This window comes from Necator americanus, chromosome IV (genome assembly GCF_031761385.1).
Source record: "Necator americanus strain Aroian chromosome IV, whole genome shotgun sequence".
In the NCBI taxonomy this organism is placed as follows: domain Eukaryota; kingdom Metazoa; phylum Nematoda; class Chromadorea; order Rhabditida; family Ancylostomatidae; genus Necator; species Necator americanus.
In genome coordinates this window covers 12,713,888-12,736,458 of record NC_087374.1, presented here as the reverse complement: position 1 = coordinate 12,736,458, position 22,571 = coordinate 12,713,888, and the positions used below count along the sequence as shown (strand labels likewise).

At 42.7% G+C, this 22,571-nt stretch overlaps 2 protein-coding genes across 4 annotated transcripts; both read left to right on the top strand.

Moving 5' to 3' along the window:
* Positions 1-1,048: 1,048 nt before the first annotated feature.
* On the top strand, positions 1,049-10,328 carry RB195_001092 (uncharacterized protein; the record flags this gene model as incomplete). Of its 3 annotated transcripts, XM_064197704.1 has the most annotated exons (21): positions 1,049-1,163; positions 1,226-1,327; positions 2,476-2,604; positions 2,669-2,751; positions 3,278-3,382; positions 3,562-3,703; positions 3,855-3,887; positions 3,980-4,042; positions 5,573-5,649; positions 5,701-5,800; positions 6,043-6,170; positions 7,804-7,890; positions 7,943-8,029; positions 8,092-8,234; positions 8,685-8,811; positions 8,881-8,995; positions 9,053-9,189; positions 9,246-9,365; positions 9,437-9,517; positions 9,576-9,698; positions 10,284-10,328. In XM_064197704.1, 21 exons carry the CDS (start codon positions 1,049-1,051, stop codon positions 10,326-10,328), a joined length of 2,142 nt encoding a protein of 713 aa, XP_064053583.1. The 3 variants fall into 3 exon arrangements, with proteins under 3 accessions (XP_064053583.1, XP_064053585.1, XP_064053584.1); XM_064197702.1 differs by lacking the exons at positions 1,049-1,163; positions 1,226-1,327; positions 2,476-2,604; positions 2,669-2,751 and adding an exon at positions 3,073-3,225; XM_064197703.1 differs by lacking the exons at positions 3,278-3,382; positions 3,562-3,703; positions 3,855-3,887; ... (12 more) ...; positions 9,576-9,698; positions 10,284-10,328 and adding an exon at positions 2,809-2,844.
* A 1,871-nt stretch (positions 10,329-12,199) lies between these two features.
* Positions 12,200-21,522, top strand: RB195_001091 (uncharacterized protein; the record flags this gene model as incomplete). The annotated part of the gene is made up of 4 exons (XM_064197701.1): positions 12,200-12,245; positions 12,293-12,354; positions 21,326-21,406; positions 21,466-21,522. The coding sequence occupies 4 exons, from the start codon at positions 12,200-12,202 to the stop codon at positions 21,520-21,522; spliced, it is 246 nt and encodes an 81-aa protein (XP_064053582.1).
* Between the last annotated feature and the right edge of the window lie 1,049 nt (positions 21,523-22,571).

The window sequence follows — 22,571 nt, the reverse complement described above, 5'->3', positions numbered from 1 at the left end:
ACGAATCTGAGGTGATGCAGAATTCAGGTGGAGCATTCGTATACGAGATGGGAGACTATGGAGAGGGGGTGATTCCGTCCATCTCTTCCTAATTGCCGTAAAAAACGGCCCGGAAGATGCGGCGCGGCACAGGGCTGGCGCGCTCCAGTCGAACTCCCTGTAGGAAATAGTGCGCCATTACGCCTGAAGCCGTATCTTCTGGGCCGTTTTTTAAGGCAATTAGCAAGAAATGGACGGAATCACCTCCTCTCCATAGTCTCCCATCCCGTGCACGAATACTCCACCTGAAATCCGTACCACCTCAGATTCGCGGGGTGATGCCTTTAAGTCAGGGTAGAGGGTGAGTAAATGCGTGAGTCATGGGAGGATCATAGGGTCATAAGAGCGTCGCTAGCCGGCACATCTTGATCACGACATCATGATGAGTTGAGCGGTATGATTATGGTATGAATGACTTCTTTGGAATTCTTCATGAATTTACTTATTATCTATTTATGGAATTTATAAATCAAAGCTAACTTCGCTGATTAACTCACATACTCGCTGGATAAGTGTTTTTTTTACGACGATTAGAGAGGGATAAGCGGAACCATCACGGATCTCGCAACCTATAACCAACCTCTAGCTTTTTCCGAGGATTTTCTCATCATATCAGATTGGTATACTGCCCGAGGATAATGAAACTTTGTGGGAATGCTACAAGTCGAGAAGAAAATTTCTCTACTAGACCTAAGTAACGAGATTCATTGGACACACAAATGAAGAAGTGAATCGTTCAAAATCTCAGAGATTTTCCTTTTGCCCTTCAGAGCTATGTCGTTGATCTACGCATTCGATCTGATCTTTGATTAACACTGAATTCTCCCGCCCAAAGGAAGCCACTGTCTCTCATTGTGTCACCGTTCAGTCATCCATAGCGTTACCTCCTACGATCCAATCTTTATTGTTCATGTGGAGCTGTTTTTTTTTTAAATTCATTTTCTCCTTCTACGAAAATTGTGGTATCAGTGATGAATAATAGGTTCATAATTGTTTCCAGAGGTGAACCATGTGTGGTATTTTCGCTTACCTAAACTTCCTAACCCCTAAAACCCGTAGCGAAATCATTGACGTGTTGATCAAGGGCCTCCAACGTATGGAATATCGAGGGTACGACTCGGCTGGTGGGTCTGATTTTTCGAAGGATTTTTAGCAAACATTTACCCAGGAATAACACTATATTCAGGTATTGCTATCGATGGTGGGAATGAGCCTGATGCTCCTCACAATGAAGTGCTGCTGCTCAAAAAAGTCGGGAAGGTGTCAGTACTGGAGGAGTCAATTAAAGGTGAGTTTATCATTACGAAAGGTCATGGACCAAACCAATCGAAACGATCTTAAGTTCGACGTGATACGCTTATCTCTTACTTATCTTTGGACTTTTGATGGGCGTGGTCCCATTCCGAGCTTGATAGAATTGCGCCAGGACTCAGTTGGTGTTGGGACGACTGTAGCTATGGATGAAAGGAAAAGACATGAAATGCGTTAAATTGTCTGTAAAGAGATCAAGTAAAGTCATTGTAGAGGCCAATACGTGTTCCAAATGCCTAAACGATTACGAATTGCAGTAAAACGCGTTGGCGCATTGATACACCAGTGACTTTGTCCTGAATCATTTTAATTTAATTTTGCTATCCTTTATTTGAAGAGTATAGATGCACCTCATCGGATTTTATTTATGAATCGCAGCTGGTAAGATAAAATCACTGGAGCGGACAAACAAAATCACCAGTTGCAGAGGTGAGAAGATAAAGGATTTCTTTGGAGAAAAACTCAACACAAGACTACTAGAACGCTTAAAAACAACTAGAAGTAAAGCCTATTTGATAAATAGACCTAAAATTAAATAGAAAGTAGATCAGTGAAGAAAACTAATACGTTTGGTGGCTAGATGAAATCAATAGTGCAATAAGTTGTTGAGGATTAAACGCCAAACTTAGAGAATTCCGTTGATTTCCTCTTGAAGGATAATTGGGTGAGTAATGCCTGCCATTTTGAACCAACATCGAGAATTCAGAACACTGTAGTTGTTCAAATGCACCAGACATCTCAAATTCCCAACTCGAGGGTACGGTAAGGTAATGACTGTATGAAGTACGGAGCAGCTGTGTAAAATGCTAGGCTCGAAGCGGTGCGGTGCAGATATCAGTAGGAATGGAGTTCTGACTATCGCGAATTGCAACGAAGACTGGTAGCATTCAAAGGTCCTTCCTGGATCCTAACCGCTGCACTCTACCGCAGCGCTTCGAGCGCAGCCGCTTACGCAGCTGGGCCGTTTCGTTTTGAGTCCACTATATTTGCTCTGAAATTCAATTTAATGAAGAACTAAGGAACTAATAATTCCGTAAGAGAACAAGAATTTCTAGGTTATACCACTTTTTGAATTGCGTTGTCAACAAAATGTTTATAAAATGGGTCTGATTTGGATATTTTAAGAGTGCTCAGCATCGCTGAACATGGATATGCAATACAACATCCATTGCGGAATAGCACACACTCGATGGGCCACTCATGGTTCGCCGAAAGACGTTAACAGTCATCCGCAAAGGAGTAACGAGAAGAACGGCAAGTAGCACGAAGCAATAATACGTCTTCATATATCATAGGTCAAATGGTTTTTTCTTTGAAGAATTCCTGGTTGTACACAATGGAATAATCACTAACTACCGTGAAATCAAGGAGTACCTGAAAAAGAAAGGACACAAGTTCGAGGTAAGCACAATCCGGTAAGATATCCTCGATCACCTCGTACACCAATGTTGTGCATAGGACCACTGTAGACGTCTGATCTGCCTGAATAGATAGGATTGGGATGTATTATTATGAGATCGATCACAATCATTTCCCCCTACTTATTCAGAAAAACGGCATCAGAAAAGGACACGTCGTACTTTTCTCCCTACGAGTCACATCACAATTCTCTGCGTCTCGGAGTAGCATACGTGTCGGTACTACGAGCGAGCGGCAACCAATGGGATGCTGCCACTCTCGCAGCAAGAGCGACGCCGGCTCCCGTAAACGTGGGGCGTTTCAATGTGCTTCGTAGGGAAAAGAGTTCGATATGTCCGTTTCTCACGCCGATCTAATTCCGAGCTAAGGAGAATTGAACGTGATCGTGCTCCTATTTGTGAACCACACCATGGTCCTATCCTTTCCTGGAAAGATTCCCAAATCGTCGATTCTATGGTATGCTCCCATACTTCTCTTACAGTGGTTACAATTATTCTTTTAAATTCAGTCTGAAACGGACACCGAAGTGATAGCTAAGCTCATCCAGCACATCCACGACCGCTACCCGGATTTCTCGTTCAGGCAGCTGGTTGAGGTTGTCGTCCAGCAACTGGTAGGAGTTTTCCAGAAATCATTTTACTTTGCTCTTAATCAACTAACACTAACATCTACTGATAAGTTTGCACTTAGATTTAACTAGTTACCGCATAGGATTTGTTTCGATGCTTCCGTGTTGCAGTACATCATTGTTTCTCAGACTTCATATGCAGAAAAATCTTGTAAAATTTCCAGGAAGGTGCATTTGCGTTAGCCTTCAAATCTCCCAAGTTTCCCGGACAACTAGTTGCCACTCGACGAGGATCTCCTCTTCTTGTAGGAATAAAGAGTAACAGCGAACTGCAGACAAACCATTTCCCAGTTTCTTTCAGCAGAGGTGAGCGATAAATGTTGGATAAACACTTATAATAAACATCAATAAGTAGGAAATTGGCCTGTAGTGGAGACATCCTACGTTTGGAAGTAGTTTGTTCCTGTCTCAGCTTAGTACGACTGTTTGACTGCTCTTCATAATGTTCGTATTTCAGCTCGACGATTTGCCTCAACTCAAGCAACTCATAGTAAGTAGTTTGTTTTTTTTTCCGCATTGTTACACACGGTTTTTTTTCTCCGAAAAATAGAAATAGAATCAAATGACATTTGTAAATTTCAGTTCGCCAACAATCCACGGAAGAATCATTCGCTGAAACTCCCAATGCGTTAGATTTGTCGTCGGGTGAGCACTGTTGTGACAGTAGATACTGTTTTCATTCTCATAATCCGATTGCATCATGCTTCACTCATTTGCATTTGTTTCACGTCACTACATACCATAATCCCGCTTAAATTTGTTGCATACGGTGCGGCAGTGGGACATGGTGATTTGCAAAAAATGTAGGAAGATGCAGTTGGATCAAAACGATCCGAAGATCGGCTCATTTGCGTGTAGTTAGGTAAAACAAAAAAATTAAAACTTGAAAATTAATTTTAAAGAAAGTTAGAGGTTGTTATCAAGCTGGAACCATCGCTAGCTCCAATTGAGCTGCGAAGATGATGGGTGGTGCTAAAGAGGGTCCCAGTTGATCTCAATCGCTGCACTCCACTGCATCGCATCGACCGCAGCCGCTTACGCAATCGCGCTAAGTTAGAGTTCGTTTTGACCCGTCTGTACCACAACCACTTTATGAAAGCACTTGTTAAAGCGCTCAAATCAACAAGTTCCTTCACTATTCTACCTGGTTTTCGGTTTTCTGTGTTCAGTCCGTACTTTTTTTTTCAATTCCGGAAGGTCTTCACGATTAGGCCCGAGCAAAGGGGGAGTGGATGCGTGGAAATAGTCTCCTGTGCGGTTTCATAACTTATGCGTCGGTACTGCAGCTGCCGGGGAAAGTGCAGTTTGGGGGAGGGGGAGGCATTCACTGGCGCCTTTATTTCTTAGTTTTCTGACTTACTTTTTTCTCTTAATAACTTTAGCTTACATGTCGTAGATCCTCTAAGACTCTAATAACTGTTCTTGTTGTTTGGTGAAATTTCGAATACTGAGAGAAAATGTAGTTGTGGGCGAGGGAGCACTCGGTGGCACGCTTATTTCTGGACGCTCTATCTCACTTTTTTCTCCTTAACTTTAGCTTTAGAGTAACTTTAGCTTACGAGTCATAGATCCTCTAAGACCACTGCTTAAGTCTTACGGCCTCGATTTATTTAATTATTTACTTCAAGGACGCTGAGTGTCCCTCACTTTTACCGCGGTTACCTTTTCAGATCATGGAAATATCCCAGGTAGAGAGGGCAGGGTCACATCTCAGTTCGAGGAGTAAGTGCTAAGGACAGGCGAAAACGGTGAGAATGAGAGGAAGAGGAAAAGAGAGGGAGAAGGGAGGAAAGAAAGAGTAAGAAAAGAGAATGGGAATGCGGCTGAGAGAGGAAGTTGGGTGATTAGTCAGAGAAAGCTTCTTGTCTTCCTACGGGCAGATTCTTTTTTACCATCTACGAATAGTTTCTCCTCCAATTTTTCCGTTCTGTCATTGATCTTGCAGGGAGTTTTGTTGTTGTCTTGTGCCATCTATGAGTTGACTAATCCTTACAGGAAGGGTTTTGTTTTCGTACAGTCGGATAGAAATGAGCTGATTTGTTGTAATTACGTAAGCGGTTGTGTTCGGATCGCCTAGAGCTCACTTCTTACTGCGGAATTCGGAAGATTAAGAAGCTTGATAACGTCTCGTTTTTGAAATAAAAACAGAACTTTCCTGGGACTGCCTGTGTTTAGGTGTTCGCTCTGCACACATCCTTGAACATTCCAGGGGACCTGCAAACATTCGACCTTTTGATTCTGAAGATTGGGAGGTGAGGCATAAATAAACGGGAAATACTACTATTAGGAATTGCTTTCCTCAGGTGGAATATTTCATCGCGTCAGATGCCGCCGCTATCGTTGAGCACACCAAGCAGGTGTTGTTCCTTGAGGATGACGATATCGCGTTTGTTGAGGACGGAGGTATTGTTGATTTTCTACAGCGTGAAGCTAACTGATTAAAGTCGTTATGGAATATTTGCTGCACAGCAAAGTTGTATGAAGTAGATGGTTGGTGAAAAAAAGGCGCAGAACGAGAAATATGCACAAAATTTGCTGAATTTTCGGAGAAGTATATCATACGCTTTTCATTTTCCAAGAAGTATATCATATGCTTTTTCTTGTGGTCTAATAAAAAGATGTTTGTTTAGTTCGCAGTATTTTAGCCTTATCAATTCATCGTATCACTCGCAAATTCTCTTCTGAAGACAAGCAGCAGACAAGAGATGTTCAGAATCTAAATTTGGAACTACAACAGATAATGAAAGGCAACTTCAAAACGTTTATGCAGAAGGTAAGCGTTTTTTTCCTTCTTTCAGTTAGTTTTCTTAGCACTTTTTTTTGAGAGAGAAGGCAATGCGTTCCATTTGTTAATATCGAGAATGCGGGATCATGACCTTACGAAACTGTGAACATTTTAAAGTTTCCTTGCTTAAGTTTGCTTACGAATATCTCACTAGTCGTTTGAAATTCATTCCTTCTTGTTCATTGAACTCATTGAAATTCTTTTCGTTCCTGTTCGATCTAAAAGAAATTTTTCCTTTTCATCTCGGTAACGAAAAAGGAACCGGATATCCCTTATTAAACAGTGGATGACGCGCAACTCATACTAAAGATTTCGAAAATTTTGCGCATGTAACGTAAAACGTGTTAGGAACAATCTGATGATCATCGTTTTCTTTGTGATCTGTGAACGAAGTCCGCTAACGTACCACATCAAATAATCACCGCACGTGCTCCTTTTTGGAATAGACCTTAACACTTCCTCACACATATAGTAGAGTCAAAGAGTATATTAGTATAGTAGATATGAAGTACGGTGCAGTTGCGTAAGCGGACGCGTTCGACACTGCACAGTGCGGCGTAGCGATTGGGATCAATTGGGGACCTTTGATAGCACCATCCATAGCTGCAGTTCGCTGTGGTCCCATGTTGATTCCAACAGCTATCTCCGCCGCACCGCTTCGAGCTCAACCGCTCACACAACTGCACCACGCTTCATTTCGCTTTGACCCGGCTATAGTTGTATTGTCCGACGATTTCGCGCTTGTTTCACACAGATTCAAAGAACGGCGCTACCGCTGCAGACGACGTAAGGCCTTCTCGAAACTATTGATAAGAGTATCGTAGTGCGGCAGTAGTTCTAATGTTGAAATTTTTGAATAAATCACCAATCAATGCTTAGATGAGACGCAAATCGCTCAAAAGACAAGCAACACATGTTATATAAAAATAAGCTTATTAAACAAAGTGCTGTAGCCAGAATGAAGCAACAAGCACAAAATACTCAGGATGAGCATAGCAGCATGGTGAAAAGCAAAAGAAGCAAAAAAAGATTCGTCGGTCGACCCAAGAACTCGGAATGGGATTTGGGTTCTATATGCACATTAGTAAACCGTACTATATATTAACGCATTAAACACGAGAGTGAACGCTCTGAAAATCTTTTGAGAGTCTCTGCTTGGCAGAGGAATTAGTATAATAGGGTCAAAACGACTTGATGGTCTACAGTCACGTAAGCGGTGCGGTGAATTTCAACGATTAGGAGGGGGGACCTGTGCTCGAGGGGGACCCTTGCTAGCACCACTCCTCCCTGGAGTTCCCGATGGTCCTATCTCGATACTAACATGACTGCTTCGAGCGCAGCCGCAACTGCACTATGGTTCATATCGTTTTGACCAGACTATAGGAATTGTGAAGATCCGGAAGTTGAAGGTTTATTTGAACGATTGTACTATTGGGCTTGCCCCGTGTGATCAACGATAACCGATGTAGCTCTGAACCATGTACTTTTTTGCGATAGTATTAGAGACGTACAGCATAGAAATACTATGCTACTTTCTTGTCACAATTCCGTTTGTGAATTTGAGCGAAGGATCTAAGCCTGACCTTCAAGCTAGACCCACTTCAATATTAATTAGTTACAGGAAATCTTTGAGCAACCTGAGTCCGTCATCAACACAATGCGTGGTCGCGTGCAGCAAAGTGGACAAGTGGTGCTGGGAGGAATAAAGGTAGTTTCCTTAAAGACTGCGAATCCTGCAGTATAATACACTATGTATACAGGACTACGTAGCAGACATCAAAAGATGTCGACGACTCATAATGATCGCATGCGGCACTTCTTATCATTCAGCCATCGCTTGTCGTCAGGTTAGATCCTCCTTAGCCGTTGTACACCCCTTACCTTACCTCTAAAATTGTCATTATTTGAGATTCTCGAGGAGCTCTCCGAGCTGCCGGTTGTGTTGGAGTTAGCATCTGATTTTCTGGATCGTAAGACACCGATCTTCCGCGATGACGTTTGTATATTTATTTCACAAAGTGGCGAAACAGCTGATACACTTATGGCTCTAAGGTGTGTATGTACATATAGTCGAGTGAAAAAGAAATGTGGTCAGTGCATTTGCGTGAGTGGTACTAGCAAGGGTCGCCTTGATTCTTACTTCACTGCTTCGAGCGCAGCCGTTTATGCAACTGCACCGTGCTTCATATTGTTTTGATCTTAGTATACAGTAGTCGCCGCTAGACTCGCTCAGCTCGAACGGCACCTCGCATCCGCGGGAAAGGTTGCCCCGATATATCTATCGATCGAACGCAGCAAAATCCATCGATTGGTGGTTCAGAGGGAGGGGACCTGTGAACACTTCGACCGCGAACGCGTAGCGTCAACCTTGTTGAACACTCCTGTGTGCGACTGTACTTGTGTATTTTTTAAAATCTAACGTTCACACTGTCAATGTCCAGTGTGTGATTATGTTGTGAACCTCGGAGTTCTGCTCTTGAAATTTCTAGTTCTGTATATCAGGTACTGTAAACCTCGCGGTGCCCTTCTAATTGGTATCACAAACACCGTCGGATCATCGATTTGCCGTGAATCTCATTGTGGAGTTCACATTAATGCAGGACCAGAAATTGGTGTCGCATCCACTAAGGTTAGAACTCTAAATCAGAATTAACCCTAAGTAAGTTGTGTACCTAAGGATAGCCAGCTTTGCATTTAGGCCTACACGTCGCAAATTTTGTCGCTTCTCATGTTTGCGTTGGTTTTGTCAGATGATCGCATTTCTATGATGAACAGGAGGCGAGAGATTATTGAAGCCCTTAATAAGCTACCTAGTGAGTGCATAGATTTGTCCCTACTGTGTTATTGAATTGATTTGATTCTGCTTCCAGGTTTAATTCGGGAAGTTTTGGAGCTGGATAAGGAAACATTGGCGATCGCCCAAGAAATCTATAAAGAGAAGTCGCTTCTAATTATGGGAAGAGGTTTCAACTTCGCTACATGTCTTGAAGGTGCACTTAAAATAAAGGTAATTTCTGTCAGACGTTGATGAGTTCATTTTGACGTGAAATCGTTAGAATTTAGGAGTTGTCTTACCTACATTGTGAGGGAATTATGTCTGGAGAATTAAAACATGGTCCTCTGGCTATGGTAGATGAAAATCTCCGCATTTGCATGATCATTTGTAATGATTTGGTTTATAAGGTTTGTTTATTTGCACTTCTGTTGTGAGGTAAACGGTGCCCTACCATTTGATGGATGCTCAATATTTCCAGAAGTCTCTGAATGCCCTTCAGCAGGTAGTTGCCCGCGGTGGAGCTCCATTTATCATTGCTGACAAGACTGTCCCAGAAAAAGTCAGCTCTATCAATAGTCTGTTTGCTAAGGCTCTAACCGAATCGTTACTGTTTTTAGGATTTGGCGGGTATGAAGCATGTGCTGAGGATTCCAAAGACCGTTGATTGTGTCCAGAACATTCTCACTGTAATTCCTCTTCAGTTGATGGCGTACCACATCGCTGAACTCAATGGGCAAAACGTAAGTTCCTTCGTTGTCTTCGTGCCAAGTCTTTGTAAAGTTTCTAATTTTCTAAGTTCACCTTTTAAAACCTTTTATACTTTTATACTTCACCTAGTTCCGCCTTCGTGCGGGAAGCAAGTCAGCACAATGATACGTCTGAATCACTGGGGGAATGGGAAGAAGGCTCTGTTCATGACCCTCGGCGATTCTGCTCAAGAGCAGCGGCACAAATCGTTTCCGCGACACATGGACATTATGCCCGAGAAGCACTCGGACACCTAAGGCTCAGGTCCTACCACGAAAATTTCGATCGGTTCATTTGGGTACACCTTTTGCATAACCTTAATCTGTACGCTTGTTGCACACTTGTTTCGAATGGGCAGTAAGCTGCTAAGGGAACTTCTCCCATAGTGATTTTGGCATTACATTGGTCGTCGAAGATTAAAATTCACAAAAAAAGTTTTGGATGGTCAAGAACGTATGAAATGAGCATAGATATGTGTGAATTAGAAAAAGTAAGCCGGAAAAACTGACCCTATGCGGGTTTAAAACTTCTCAAAATGACATTTTCCCATCATTTCATCTCTAACAGTTTCACTACAGGTTGATCGTCCACGGAACCTGGCGAAGTCGGTCACCGTGGAATGAAGGCTCCTGATGTCGTGCTAGACGCTGTTCTGTTTGGCACATCGTTATACAAACCTCTTCTTTTACCTCTTTTTGTGAGTGATTTGACTATCTTAGATCTATTTATGAAAATTCTATAGAAAGATATAAAGCATTCTTATTGGTTTGTGTCACAACAAGTATCTATGTGGTCAATTCTGTGCGATAGGTGGAATGGAAAGCTTGATGTATGGTGGAAGTTCCGCAATCGGAATTTATTATAGTTAGCCTGTTAGTGCTCCCGTTTTCCATTTGGAAGCTCTTCTGGTCTCAGCAGGAATATTTTTGTGACTTCTGACACTTTATATGATCCTGAGTAACCTTCTGGCAGATATACCCGTGAATTTCGGATATCAAATCTGTCCTTGACTGGTTTTCTTCTGAAAGAAGTGGCCTCGCGTCAATCTGGTCATGGATATAAAATACGTGCCATTTTTCCGTCTACAAGAATGTTCCTTATATTGATATAGATTCGTGACCGGAAAATCTGTGTGTTTTTCCTCTTTGAATTCTCCATAGAACAATGGAAAGTGCGGAACGAATTAGTTACAAATATCTTGCCGTCTTTCTTGATTAAAGATAGTTTTTCTGGAAGATAGTTTCAGGTAATTCGGTAACCGGAACAAGTAATCAATTTTTTCCCCTTAGAAAGAATTGATACGGGAAGAACTGATATGGATCTTTTGAACTGCATGAATATTGCATGAGTCATATCTTAAAATGGGAAAAGCCATACAAATGAAATGTGAAAGCATAGAAATCATTGCGTCAATGTCCATCATGTGGTGAAAGGACGGTAAACATTTTTGTAAGCCACAGATGACTGATACAATAAAGGTCGCTGGAAGCAATAAAGGGAACACATATTGGAGTTCAAGACGGCAACACGTAAGAAGGATGTCAAATATTTTTCGTTTATCAGGAAGAAGCATTGCATTGGATGACGAAGCACGAAGCAGTGGAATCGAAAGAACACACAAAACACTAATTTTCTTGGATTAAGAGAAACATTTAAATGTAACACCCACAGAAGCTCGGGGGAAAAAAAAACTATCGGCTGAATTACATTCCAAAGTTTATCAGAAAGAAGAAAAAGATCCATCGGGCCGCAAAAAACTCACTGTAGATATGCTGATAACTTACCAAAATATGCAAAGCACTAAAAATTAGTTGGGACCCAATGTCCTGTATTTCCATGACTTCAGAATAATTGGTGAGATTGTTGAAAAGATGGGTATGCAAATAGAAAAGAATTTGAATGCCAAGCTAGAAGAAGTTGAGCACCAAACTAAAATAAAATGAACATTTTTAAGACTTATGTCTTGAAAACAGTCTTGTTTATTGATTTGCTTGAGCTGTGGCCAAGATTGGTATTGATATTTATTAACAACTAACGTTTCGGCGTTTTCGCCTTCGTCAGAACAGAAAAAACAAAGCTATTAATGATTTGTTCTCTCAAGCGCCTTATCACTTACAGAAAGCATCTAAACGGTAGGCAAACTCAAACAGCAACACATTGGCTAGTGCTTACCTCATTGGTGCTCATCAATGCTAACACTAGAAGCCTTTTGGATAACCGCCAAAAGTCCAAAAATGAACAAGAAGGATGAGTGCATTGCTATCACAAACGAGTTATCCCCATATCAAGACCTATGCGGGTTTTGATCTACGTGGCGGGCCGCGAGGTCCCTATATAAAATCCTTGTGACTCATAGTTGTGGTACGTGGTGGTCTGTTGCGTTACCAGGTCTAGCTAATGAGATAAGCATTAGCCAATGTGTTGCTGTTTGGGTTTGCCTACCGTATGGATGCTTTCTGTAGGGTGATGAGGCGCTTGAGAGGATAAATCATTAATGGCTTTGCTTTTCGAGGCTCTGGCGAAGGCGATAACGCCGAAACGTTAGCTGTTGTTTAATAAAGAAGATCAACACCAATCTTGGCTACAGCTCAAGAAAATCAGTTAAAAACTACGTTTCAACAACTACGATTCAAAGACAGTCGACCATGGGCAAGTCTTGTTGTCAGTTACCTAAAATAAATAATCCAATTTGCGTGACAGTCGCAGATGTTAACCACTACGACTAAGAATGCGCCAACGTGTTCACTTCAATTCAGAATCGTTTGAGGTTTACGAACGTGTAACTGGCCCATAACAATGACTTGCGGTAGCTAGCCGATGTGTGAAGTTATCGTTGTAGACATTATTGTTGTAGTGTTTTTATCCTCCCAAATAAGTCTGGTACCAATTTATCTACACCGGAAGGAGGAAAGGCTTGGTGAGCACTATGGCGGATTCGAACCTACGATCGATCCTGCAGGAAGCGGAACCTCTAACCGCTACATTACACCCGCCCCGGGCGGGTAGACATAGACATTATTGTTATTACCAGTCTGAATGTCCGGCTAAAACCGGACTTCAGACTTTCTGTGATTTTAGCTTTGCTCCCCTTCACTGATCAATAGAAGCTCATAGTAGCGACAATTTCTGTAAAATCAGAATTCTCTTTTTCTAGCAACGTTTTCTTCTTTCTTTTTACTATAAATAAATTCAAAAGATTTCATAGTCTTCTTTCTAACTCGTCAGCTCTACATTTTGAGAATATTCGAACTTTAGCTTCAAACACTCCTTCGGTTTCTACATAATATAGACACAATTCTAAAGCATTGCTCGAAGTATGGGTGTTCTTCCTGTTTGCCCCAACAGCTATCAAAGAATGATGTTTTAACATAAAATGACGTAAACAGCACCATCGTACTGATAAAAATAAGTTCCACATCAGATCATGTAAGCTGTTGGGTACTATTTAAGCAGCCGTTTGTGTGGGTGTTTCCACTTTTTGAAAAAGGCATGGCACCAAGTTGAGGCAAACGTGCAAGGAAATAGATATGTGAAGGATTCATAGAGGTGTAATGCAACACGCGCAGTGGCCATGAATATGGAACGGTTGCAACGTCTAATTTACCTTTCGCGACATCTGAACAAAGTTACTGCCTACCGATCCGACGCCGTGGGACCCATCACACCCCATTTCAAAGCTATCTGGTGTTGGTGCACCAGTTCGACGCCGTTAGACCCGTCGCACCCGTTTCTATAGGTATCTGGCGCCTATGGACCAATCTGACGCTGGTGGATCCGTCACACCCCCTTCTATAGGTATCTGGCGCCGAACACAGAAGGTCTGAGCGTCCGGCTAAAGCCGGACCTCAGACTTTCTGTGGTGTTTGCTTCGGTCGCGTTCACTGATTGTGTATCTCCAACAATCTTTCTTCTTTTTTTATATTATAACTAAAAGCGAAAGATTTCATAGTCTTCTTTCTAAACGTTTCAGTTCTACATTTGGAGAACATTCGAATTTCAGCTTCAAACACTCCTTATCAATATATTATAGACAAAATTTCAAAGTATCACGCGAAATGTGGGCTTTCCTCCTGTTTTCTATAAACAGTTATCAAAGAATGATGTTTTGGCATAAAATGGCGTGAAAGACATCATCCTACTGATAAAGATATCGTTCCACGTCAGAGCACATAAACATCTTGCTACTATTTAAGCAGCCGTTTACATGTCTCCATTTGTTTCCACTTTCTGAGAACGACGTGCTACCAACTTGAGGCGAACGAAGAATGAAATAGACATGCGGAGGAGCCATAAAGGTGAAAAGCAAAGCGCTCAGTGGCCGCGGCTATGAAACGGCTGCAACTATCTATCTTTTGCGTCATGCACACGAAGTTATTGCGCACCAATCTGACGCCGGTGGACCCGTCGCAACCCCTTCTATAGGCATCTGGTGCCGGCGCACTAATCCGACGCCGTGGGGCCCGTCGCACCCCATTTTATAGCACCTGGCGCCGGCGCACCAATCCGACGCCGTTGGACCCGTCGCACCCCATTTTATAGCACCTGGCGCCGGCGCACCAATCCGACGCGGGGTGGACCCGTCGCATCCTCTTCTATAGATATCTGGCTGCGGTGGACCCGTCACACCCCATTTTTTGAATTTCGTGACTGACACACACACACGTGACAGAATAAGCCCGTTATTATATACAAGTCTGATCGTCCGGCTTACGCCGGACTCTCAGACTTTGTGTGGTGTTCGCTTCGCTCACTTTCATCAACTAACCAAAATATACTTTTAAATTGAAATTCAAAAATTAGTGGTAGTGATATTTTCTTTAAATAATAAGAGTTCTGTTTTCATGTTGTTTTGTTATTTTCTTCTTTCTTTTTTAATGTATATAAAGACAAAAAATTTCATAGTTTTTTCTAAACGCGTCAGTTCTACATTTTGAGAATATTCAAACTTTAGCTTCAAACACTACTTCGGTTCGAATATAATATATACACAATTTTAAAGCATTACGCGAAGAATGGGTGTTCTCCCTATTTTCCTCAACAGCTATCAAGGAATGATGTTTAACATAAAATAATGTGAAGATCATCGTACTGATAAAGGTCTTTGTCAAATTATGTAAGCTGTTGGCTACTATTTAAGCAGCCGGTTTCATTCGTGTTTCCACTTTCTGAGGAGCACAATACCAAGCTGAGGCAAACGTGCAAGGAAACAAACGCACGGAGGAGTCATAGAGGTGATGAACAACGCGCGCAGTAGCCACGGGTATCAAACGGCTGCAACGTGCCATTTAACTTCTGCGACACGCAAAAAAAATTACTGCAAAATAATACTGTACAACAGTTCCACGCTGTCCGTCGCACCCAATTTCACAGCTTCGGGTTTTCAATGTGCTCCCCTCGCTTGCACAGCTCTTCTTACTGCTGAACAGCACTTCTACTGAAATTACTCTGACCCTAAAGGTTTTTTTTAAATCAAAATTTCCGTTAACTGTTCCAGAATACCACACATATGTAGTAGAATGTAGGATGTAGAACATAAGCAACATGTGGATTTATTTAAAAAAAAAGACAGAAACGAAACAAAATAGTATATCGAAAAGTTTATTCGTTCAAAGTAATGTTGACCATTTTACCTGAAACAAAGGAGCGACACTGTGAGCAACTCTCCACGTATTTAGGTTGTGGAAAAGTTTACAAATGAGCAGGAACAAAATCTTCGTAATCGACCATTTTCTTTATTAAAAAAACCAAACACACACACACAAAAAAATACAACATACATACATACATACAACACATACTCATACACCCATACATACATACATACATACAACATTCTACACTCACTACATACACACACACATTCATACATACATACATACATACATACATACATACATACATACATACATACATACATACATACAACATACATACATACATACATACATACATACATACATACATACATACATCATAACAATACACATACATACATACATACATACATACATACATACATACATACAACATACATACATACATACATACATACATACATACATACATACATACATACATACATACATACATACATACATACATACATACATACATACATACATACATACATACATACATACATACATACATACATACATACATACATACATACATACATACATACATACATACATACATACATACATACATACATACATACATACATACATACATACAAACATACATACATACATACATACATACAAAAACAACAAAACAACAACAACAACAACAATACAAAATCAAAAATAACATACATACATACATACATCATACAACATACATACATACATACATACATACAACAACAACATACATACATACATACATACATACACATACATACAACAACATACACACACATACAACATACATACATACACACAACATACATACATACATACATACATACATACATACATACAACATACATACATACAACAACATACATACAACATACATACATACATACATACAACTACATACATACATACATACATACATACATACATACATACATACATACATACATACATACAACATACATACATACATACATAAACATACATACAATACATACATACATACATACAACAACAACAACACATACATACATACATACAAACATACAACAAATACATACATACATACATACATACATACACACATAACCTCCTCTCTCTCAACAGCTACCAAAGAATGAAGTTTGCATAAAATACGTGGAAGACGTCATCTCACTGATAAAGATAAAGTTCCACGTCAAATCGCGCAAACTTTAGCTCAAAACACTCATTCGTTTTCGTTCCCTACACAGTGTAGACACGATTTGAAAGTGGTATTCGAAGAATGGGTTTTCCTGTTGTTTCTCCCCAACAGTTACGGCAGAATAATGTTTAACATGAAATGACGTGGACAACATCATCGTACTGATAAAGATAGCGTTCCACGTCAGATCACATAAACAGCGTGCTACTCTTTAAGCAGCTGTTTGAACGTGTATATCCAGTTTCTGAGGAACAGCGGAGCCGAGTAGGTGAGCGCAACGCCGAAAGTGGTTACAACTATAAAACTTTTACAACGTCCCTAGCTTTACGACGCCGGCACACCAACTCGACGCCATTGGACCCGTCACACCCCCTTCTAAAGGTATCTATCATCGGTGCACCAACTCTACGCCATTGGACCCGTCGTACCCCTTCTATAGGTATTTGGTGCCGGTGACCCGTCGCACCCCTTCTATAGCAATCCGACGCTGTGGACCCGTCGCACCTCCTATAGGTATCCGACGCCGTGGGACCCGTCGCACCCCCTTCTATAGGTATCCGACGCCTGGACCCGTCGCACCCCCTTCTAAGGCTATCTGGCGCCGATGGACCCGTCGCACCCCCTTCTAAGGCTATCTGGCGCCGATGGACCCGTCGCACCCCTTCTATAGGTATCCGACGTCTTGGACCCGTCGCACCCCTTCTAAGGCTATCTGGCGCCGATGGACCCGTCGCACCCCCTTCTATAGGCATCCGACGTCGACCCGTCGCACCCCTTCTAAGGCTATCTGGCGCCGATGGACCCGTCGCACCCCTTCTAAGGCTATCTGGCGCCGATGGACCCGTCGCACCCCCTTCTAAGGCTATCTGGCGCCGATGGACCCGTCGCACCCCCTTCTAAGGCTATCTGGCGCCGATGGACCCGTCGCACCCCTTCTATAGGTATCCGACGCCGATGGACCCGTCGCACCCCTTCTATAGGTATCCGACGCCGTGGACCCGTCGCACCCCCTTCTAAGGCTATCTGCGCCGATGGACCCGTCGCACCCCCTTCTATAGGTATCCGACGTCGTGGACCCGTCGCACCCCCTTCTATAGGTATCCGACGCCGATGGACCCGTCGCACCCCCTTCTAAGGCTATCTGGCGCCGATGGACCCGTCGCACCCCCTTCTATAGGTATCCGACGCCGATGGACCCGTCGCACCCCCTTCTAAGGCTATCTGGCGCCGATGGACCCGTCGCACCCCTTCTATAGGTATCCGACGTCGTGGACCCGTCGCAACCCCTTCTATAGGTATCCGACGCCGATGGACCCGTCGCACCCCCTTCTAAGGCTATCTGGCGCCGATGGACCCGTCGCACCCCCTTCTATAGGTATCCGACACCGGACCCGTCGCACCCCCTTCTAAGGCTATCTGGCGCCGATGGACCCGTCGCACCCCCTTCTATAGGTATCCGACACCGTGGACCCGTCGCACCCCCTTCTAAGGCTATCTGGCGCCGATGGACCCGTCGCACCCCCTTCTATAGGTATCCGACGTCGTGGGACCCGTCGCACCCCCTCTATAGGTATCCGACGCCGATGGACCCGTCGCACCCCCTTCTAAGGCTATCTGGCGCCGATGGACCCGTCGCACCCCCTTCTAAGGCTATCTGGCGCCGATGGACCCGTCGCACCCCCTTCTAAGGCTATCTGGCGCCGATGGACCCGTCGCACCCCCTTCTATAGGTATCCGACGCCGATGGACCCGTCGCACCCCCTTCTATAGGTATCCGACGCCGGTGGACCCCTTCACACCTCATTTTATAGCTTCCTAGCTTCGAGGCATTAACTCGACGCCGGTGGACCCGTCGCACCCCTCATTTTGAATTTCGGACTGACACACACACACACACACACACACACACACACGTGACAGAATAAGCCCGTTATTATATAGTAGATCATGATTCAATTTTTGGGTGTTTATTACTATTGTGGTTGTGGTGGCGTCGTCGTCTCTTTTTTTTTTTTTTTGTGGGGCGGCACCACCAACCCACCGCGGGGCTCTTCGCAACCCTTTTTTTTTTTTTTTTACCCCCGGGCCCCCAACTGGGGGGGGGGGGACCCGTCGCACTCCTTTTTTCCAATTTCGTGACACACACACAACACACACACACACAACCCACAACACACACACACATACACACACACACACACACACACACACACACACACACACACACACACACACACACACACACACACACACACACACACACACACACACACACACACACACACACACACACACACACACACACACACACACACACACACACACACACACACACACACACACACACACACACACACACACACACACACACACACACACACACACACACACACACACACACACACACACACACACACACACACACACACACACACACACACACACACACACACACACACACACACACACACACACACACACACACACACACACACACACACACACACACACACACACACACACACACACACACACACACACACACACACACACACACACACACACACACACACACACACACACACACACACACACACACACACACACACACACACACACACACACACACACACACACACACACACACACACACACACACACACACACACACACACACACACACACACACACACACACACACACACACACACACACACACACACACGGACTAAGCTCGTTATTATATATCATGATTATTTATTATCTAACATTTATTTATGTTTAACTTTTTCTTCAGCGTTGTACACAACTAACGCTTGAAACTACTCTTCCTTAGACACAACAACGCTTCCTATCAATTGTGTTGTAATATTGATGTACTTGGAGTTACATATTCAAATATTAAAAAGAATGTTTCAGTGAACCAGTAAGAGGTGTTCAACTGGAATTGAAGGGTCGATAGTTCGAAACCGCTTAGCGCCAACAAAGCCTTTTATCCGTTCGAGGTCGATAAATAGCCAGGTGGTATTGTCTGCGCGGATGGATACACAGCCTCCACATCTCAGATGGGTGCTATAGGTCGTTCTATAGGTCTCCTTCAAGTTCGTGAATTACAACCAATTCCACATTGAAGCACCAAAGCATCGTATCTCATGGAAATAACTCAACACCACTCATTTACCTTTTATAAACATTTTTTTCTCGCAAAAGAAAGTTCAAAAATTAGGATTTTTCTGTGCATCTAATGCATTTAAATTAGCGAATACTTGCAATTGTACTTTCAAAGAAAGGCAAAATTTCTTGCGATAAAATCGAATTCAATAGAAATTTCTCCAATTCTGTCTACAAATGTAGTTGAGTCAGATTTTCTGCAGCAATGCACTGGTGATCCACTCTGCAAATAGCTTGGTTGTGTAGGTAAACATTCAGCGGTCGTTCACAAATTGACTCAGAAATTTTGACTGGTTCTTACGCTGGTTTTTTCTTGACATAAAGTGCTCGTAGTTGCAGTCCCCTAACCGTAGCTTGTTTTCGTTTCGATTTCTACTCAACGTTAGGTTCAGTCATTGCGATTCAATCGCTTCAGGGTGCGCATAGGCGGGGCGGCTGGATATGTTCATCCGGTTGGTCAAATTTACCGCAACGCGGAATTTTTCTCTGTTTGACACAAACTTTCTCTTCCATCTGCCCGGCTCTAATCGATTAATCAATGGCGCGTACCGAACACCCGGTTACAGGCATCACCCCACGAATCTGAAGTGGTACGGATTTCAGGTGGAATATTCGTATACGGGTTCGTAGATTATGGAAAGGAGGGTGAGTCCGTCCATTTCTTCCTAATTGCCGTAAAAAAACGGCCCGGAAGATGCGGCGCGTGCACAAGGCTAGCGCGCTTCGATCGAACTCATTGTAGGAAATACTGCGCCGGAATGCTCGAAGCCGTATCTTCCGGGCCGTTTTCTACGAAAATTAGGAAGAAATGAACTTAATCACCCTTCTCTCAATAATTTTCCATCCCGTATACGGATACTCCACCTGGAATCCGTACCACCTCAGATTCGTGGGGTGATGTCTTTAAACACACTCGGTGCCTACTATGCGTAATGTTACAGTCAGGTCAAAATGACGTGAAGCTCGCTGCAAACTGCGTTCGAAGCTTTTTGTTGGGATCGAGCGGGATTACAGCGGACTAAATTTATGAGTGGTGCTAGCAAGGATCCCATTCGACCCCTACCGCTACTCTCCACCGTACCGCTTCGAGCGCAGTCGTTTACGTAAATGCATCGAGCTTCATACTGTTGAGGCCCGACTATACTCGCCAATAGGACGATGCTCTCTTTTTAAAAACATTTTTAGCCAAGGAATGATTCATGAATTCTTCAAGTTGCTCCTTGAGAATGGTCCAGAAGAGAATATGGGCTAATTGATTGTCAGTTTAAAGGCATCACTCCACGAACTTGAGGTGGTACGGATTTCAGGTGGAGTATTCGCATACGGCATAGTAGATTATGAAGAGAGGAGTGATTCCGTCCATTTCTTTCTAATTGCCTTAAACAACGACTAGGAAGATACGACTTCGAGCGTTCAGATTCGTGTAGTGATGCCTTTAATGGTGGTCATCCCATAAAATGTACCCTAGGACGTCTTCTTACGACATATACATTAGGCACCTTGTTTGTTCACTGGAATACTGTCCCTTGCGCTCTAGCTCGGCTATTTTGGTATTCTTTGGGGTTGGATCTGCAAAGCACAGAAATAATTGATCCCCTGCCAATCCATTCCCAATTCGTCTCAGATCACGTGTCGAAATCATGCTATCCAGAGCTCTTTCCGTGGTCGAATTTCGCAAGCATATAAGCATATCATCGAAAATTTTGTGAGTGGATTATCTTCTTGGCTGGCACCTTCGAATCATGGTTACTAGACCGGTTACAGTTGCATGTGAATCTCGAATATCCCCGAGCGGCTGGAAAATGGAATTCATCCTCCTAAATCTGAAGAATGAAGTTTCAGGCGTGATGATGTTAAGTCGAAATTCCAAGGGTAATATGCCGTTCACGTAATGTAGTCTGATTTAGATAAATTGCCTGTTATAGTTCAGTTTCAGAAGTACATCGCGGAAAAAGCGGGAATTGTGTTCTCTCTTTATATTTTCTATTTACCTCTTTACCTTTGTTAGCTGTTCTCCCGTTGCTCATGGCTCTGCTCGAGCGGGCACCAGTAACACTTTCATTTAGATCAATTTTAATTTTAATTTTAATTGTTTACATGTTATTGTAATACATTTTCCATTTTCTTTACATCTTACAGGAATTAGTGGAAATCAAGCAGCCTACTTGTGCATCACGTCATTTTTCTGTGGATAAAATATGCCATTCTTATTTGAAAATAAGTTAGGACCAACTTTTCTGATTCGTTATGCATTAATACTTTCTTTTGTTGATAGAATATCCCATCATGACGACCTTTTTAGAGTGAAGAAGTTAGAGAGAAATAATCTAGGAGTTGATACATCCCTTACTATTTTTCGTTTTAGTTTTTCTTTTTTTTAGCTTTTTATTTTCAATTTTTCTTAAGAATTTTTGGTAATTCAATTTTTGGTCTTCAGAATTCATTTTTGGTGCAGAACGGTGATTATACTTCAATTTTTGGTCTTCAGAATTCATTTTTGGCGCAGAAATAGGGTGATTTTATACTTTTTCACAAAATGAGACGTTCTAGCCATCATAGCCGATCGTTTTGCAATAGTATTTCTTTGCTATAGGCGTTGATTCATCTAACAATGGCCATGGTGATTGCTGAACAAACAAATACGTCCAAAAAATATCGAATAAAAAAGATGAAAGGAGAGAAAACGAGACAATAGCACTACGTACACACGCGCACGTTTAGGTCGCGCGTTGAACGTGCCGCACCCATCGACGTAAATTTCCGCATTCCGTAAATTACGAGCGTTCATGAGTCCGCTGGATGTTCGTACTATTTGAATCACACGAACAGTTCTAGGCAACCACACACTATACGATTATTTTATCAACGAT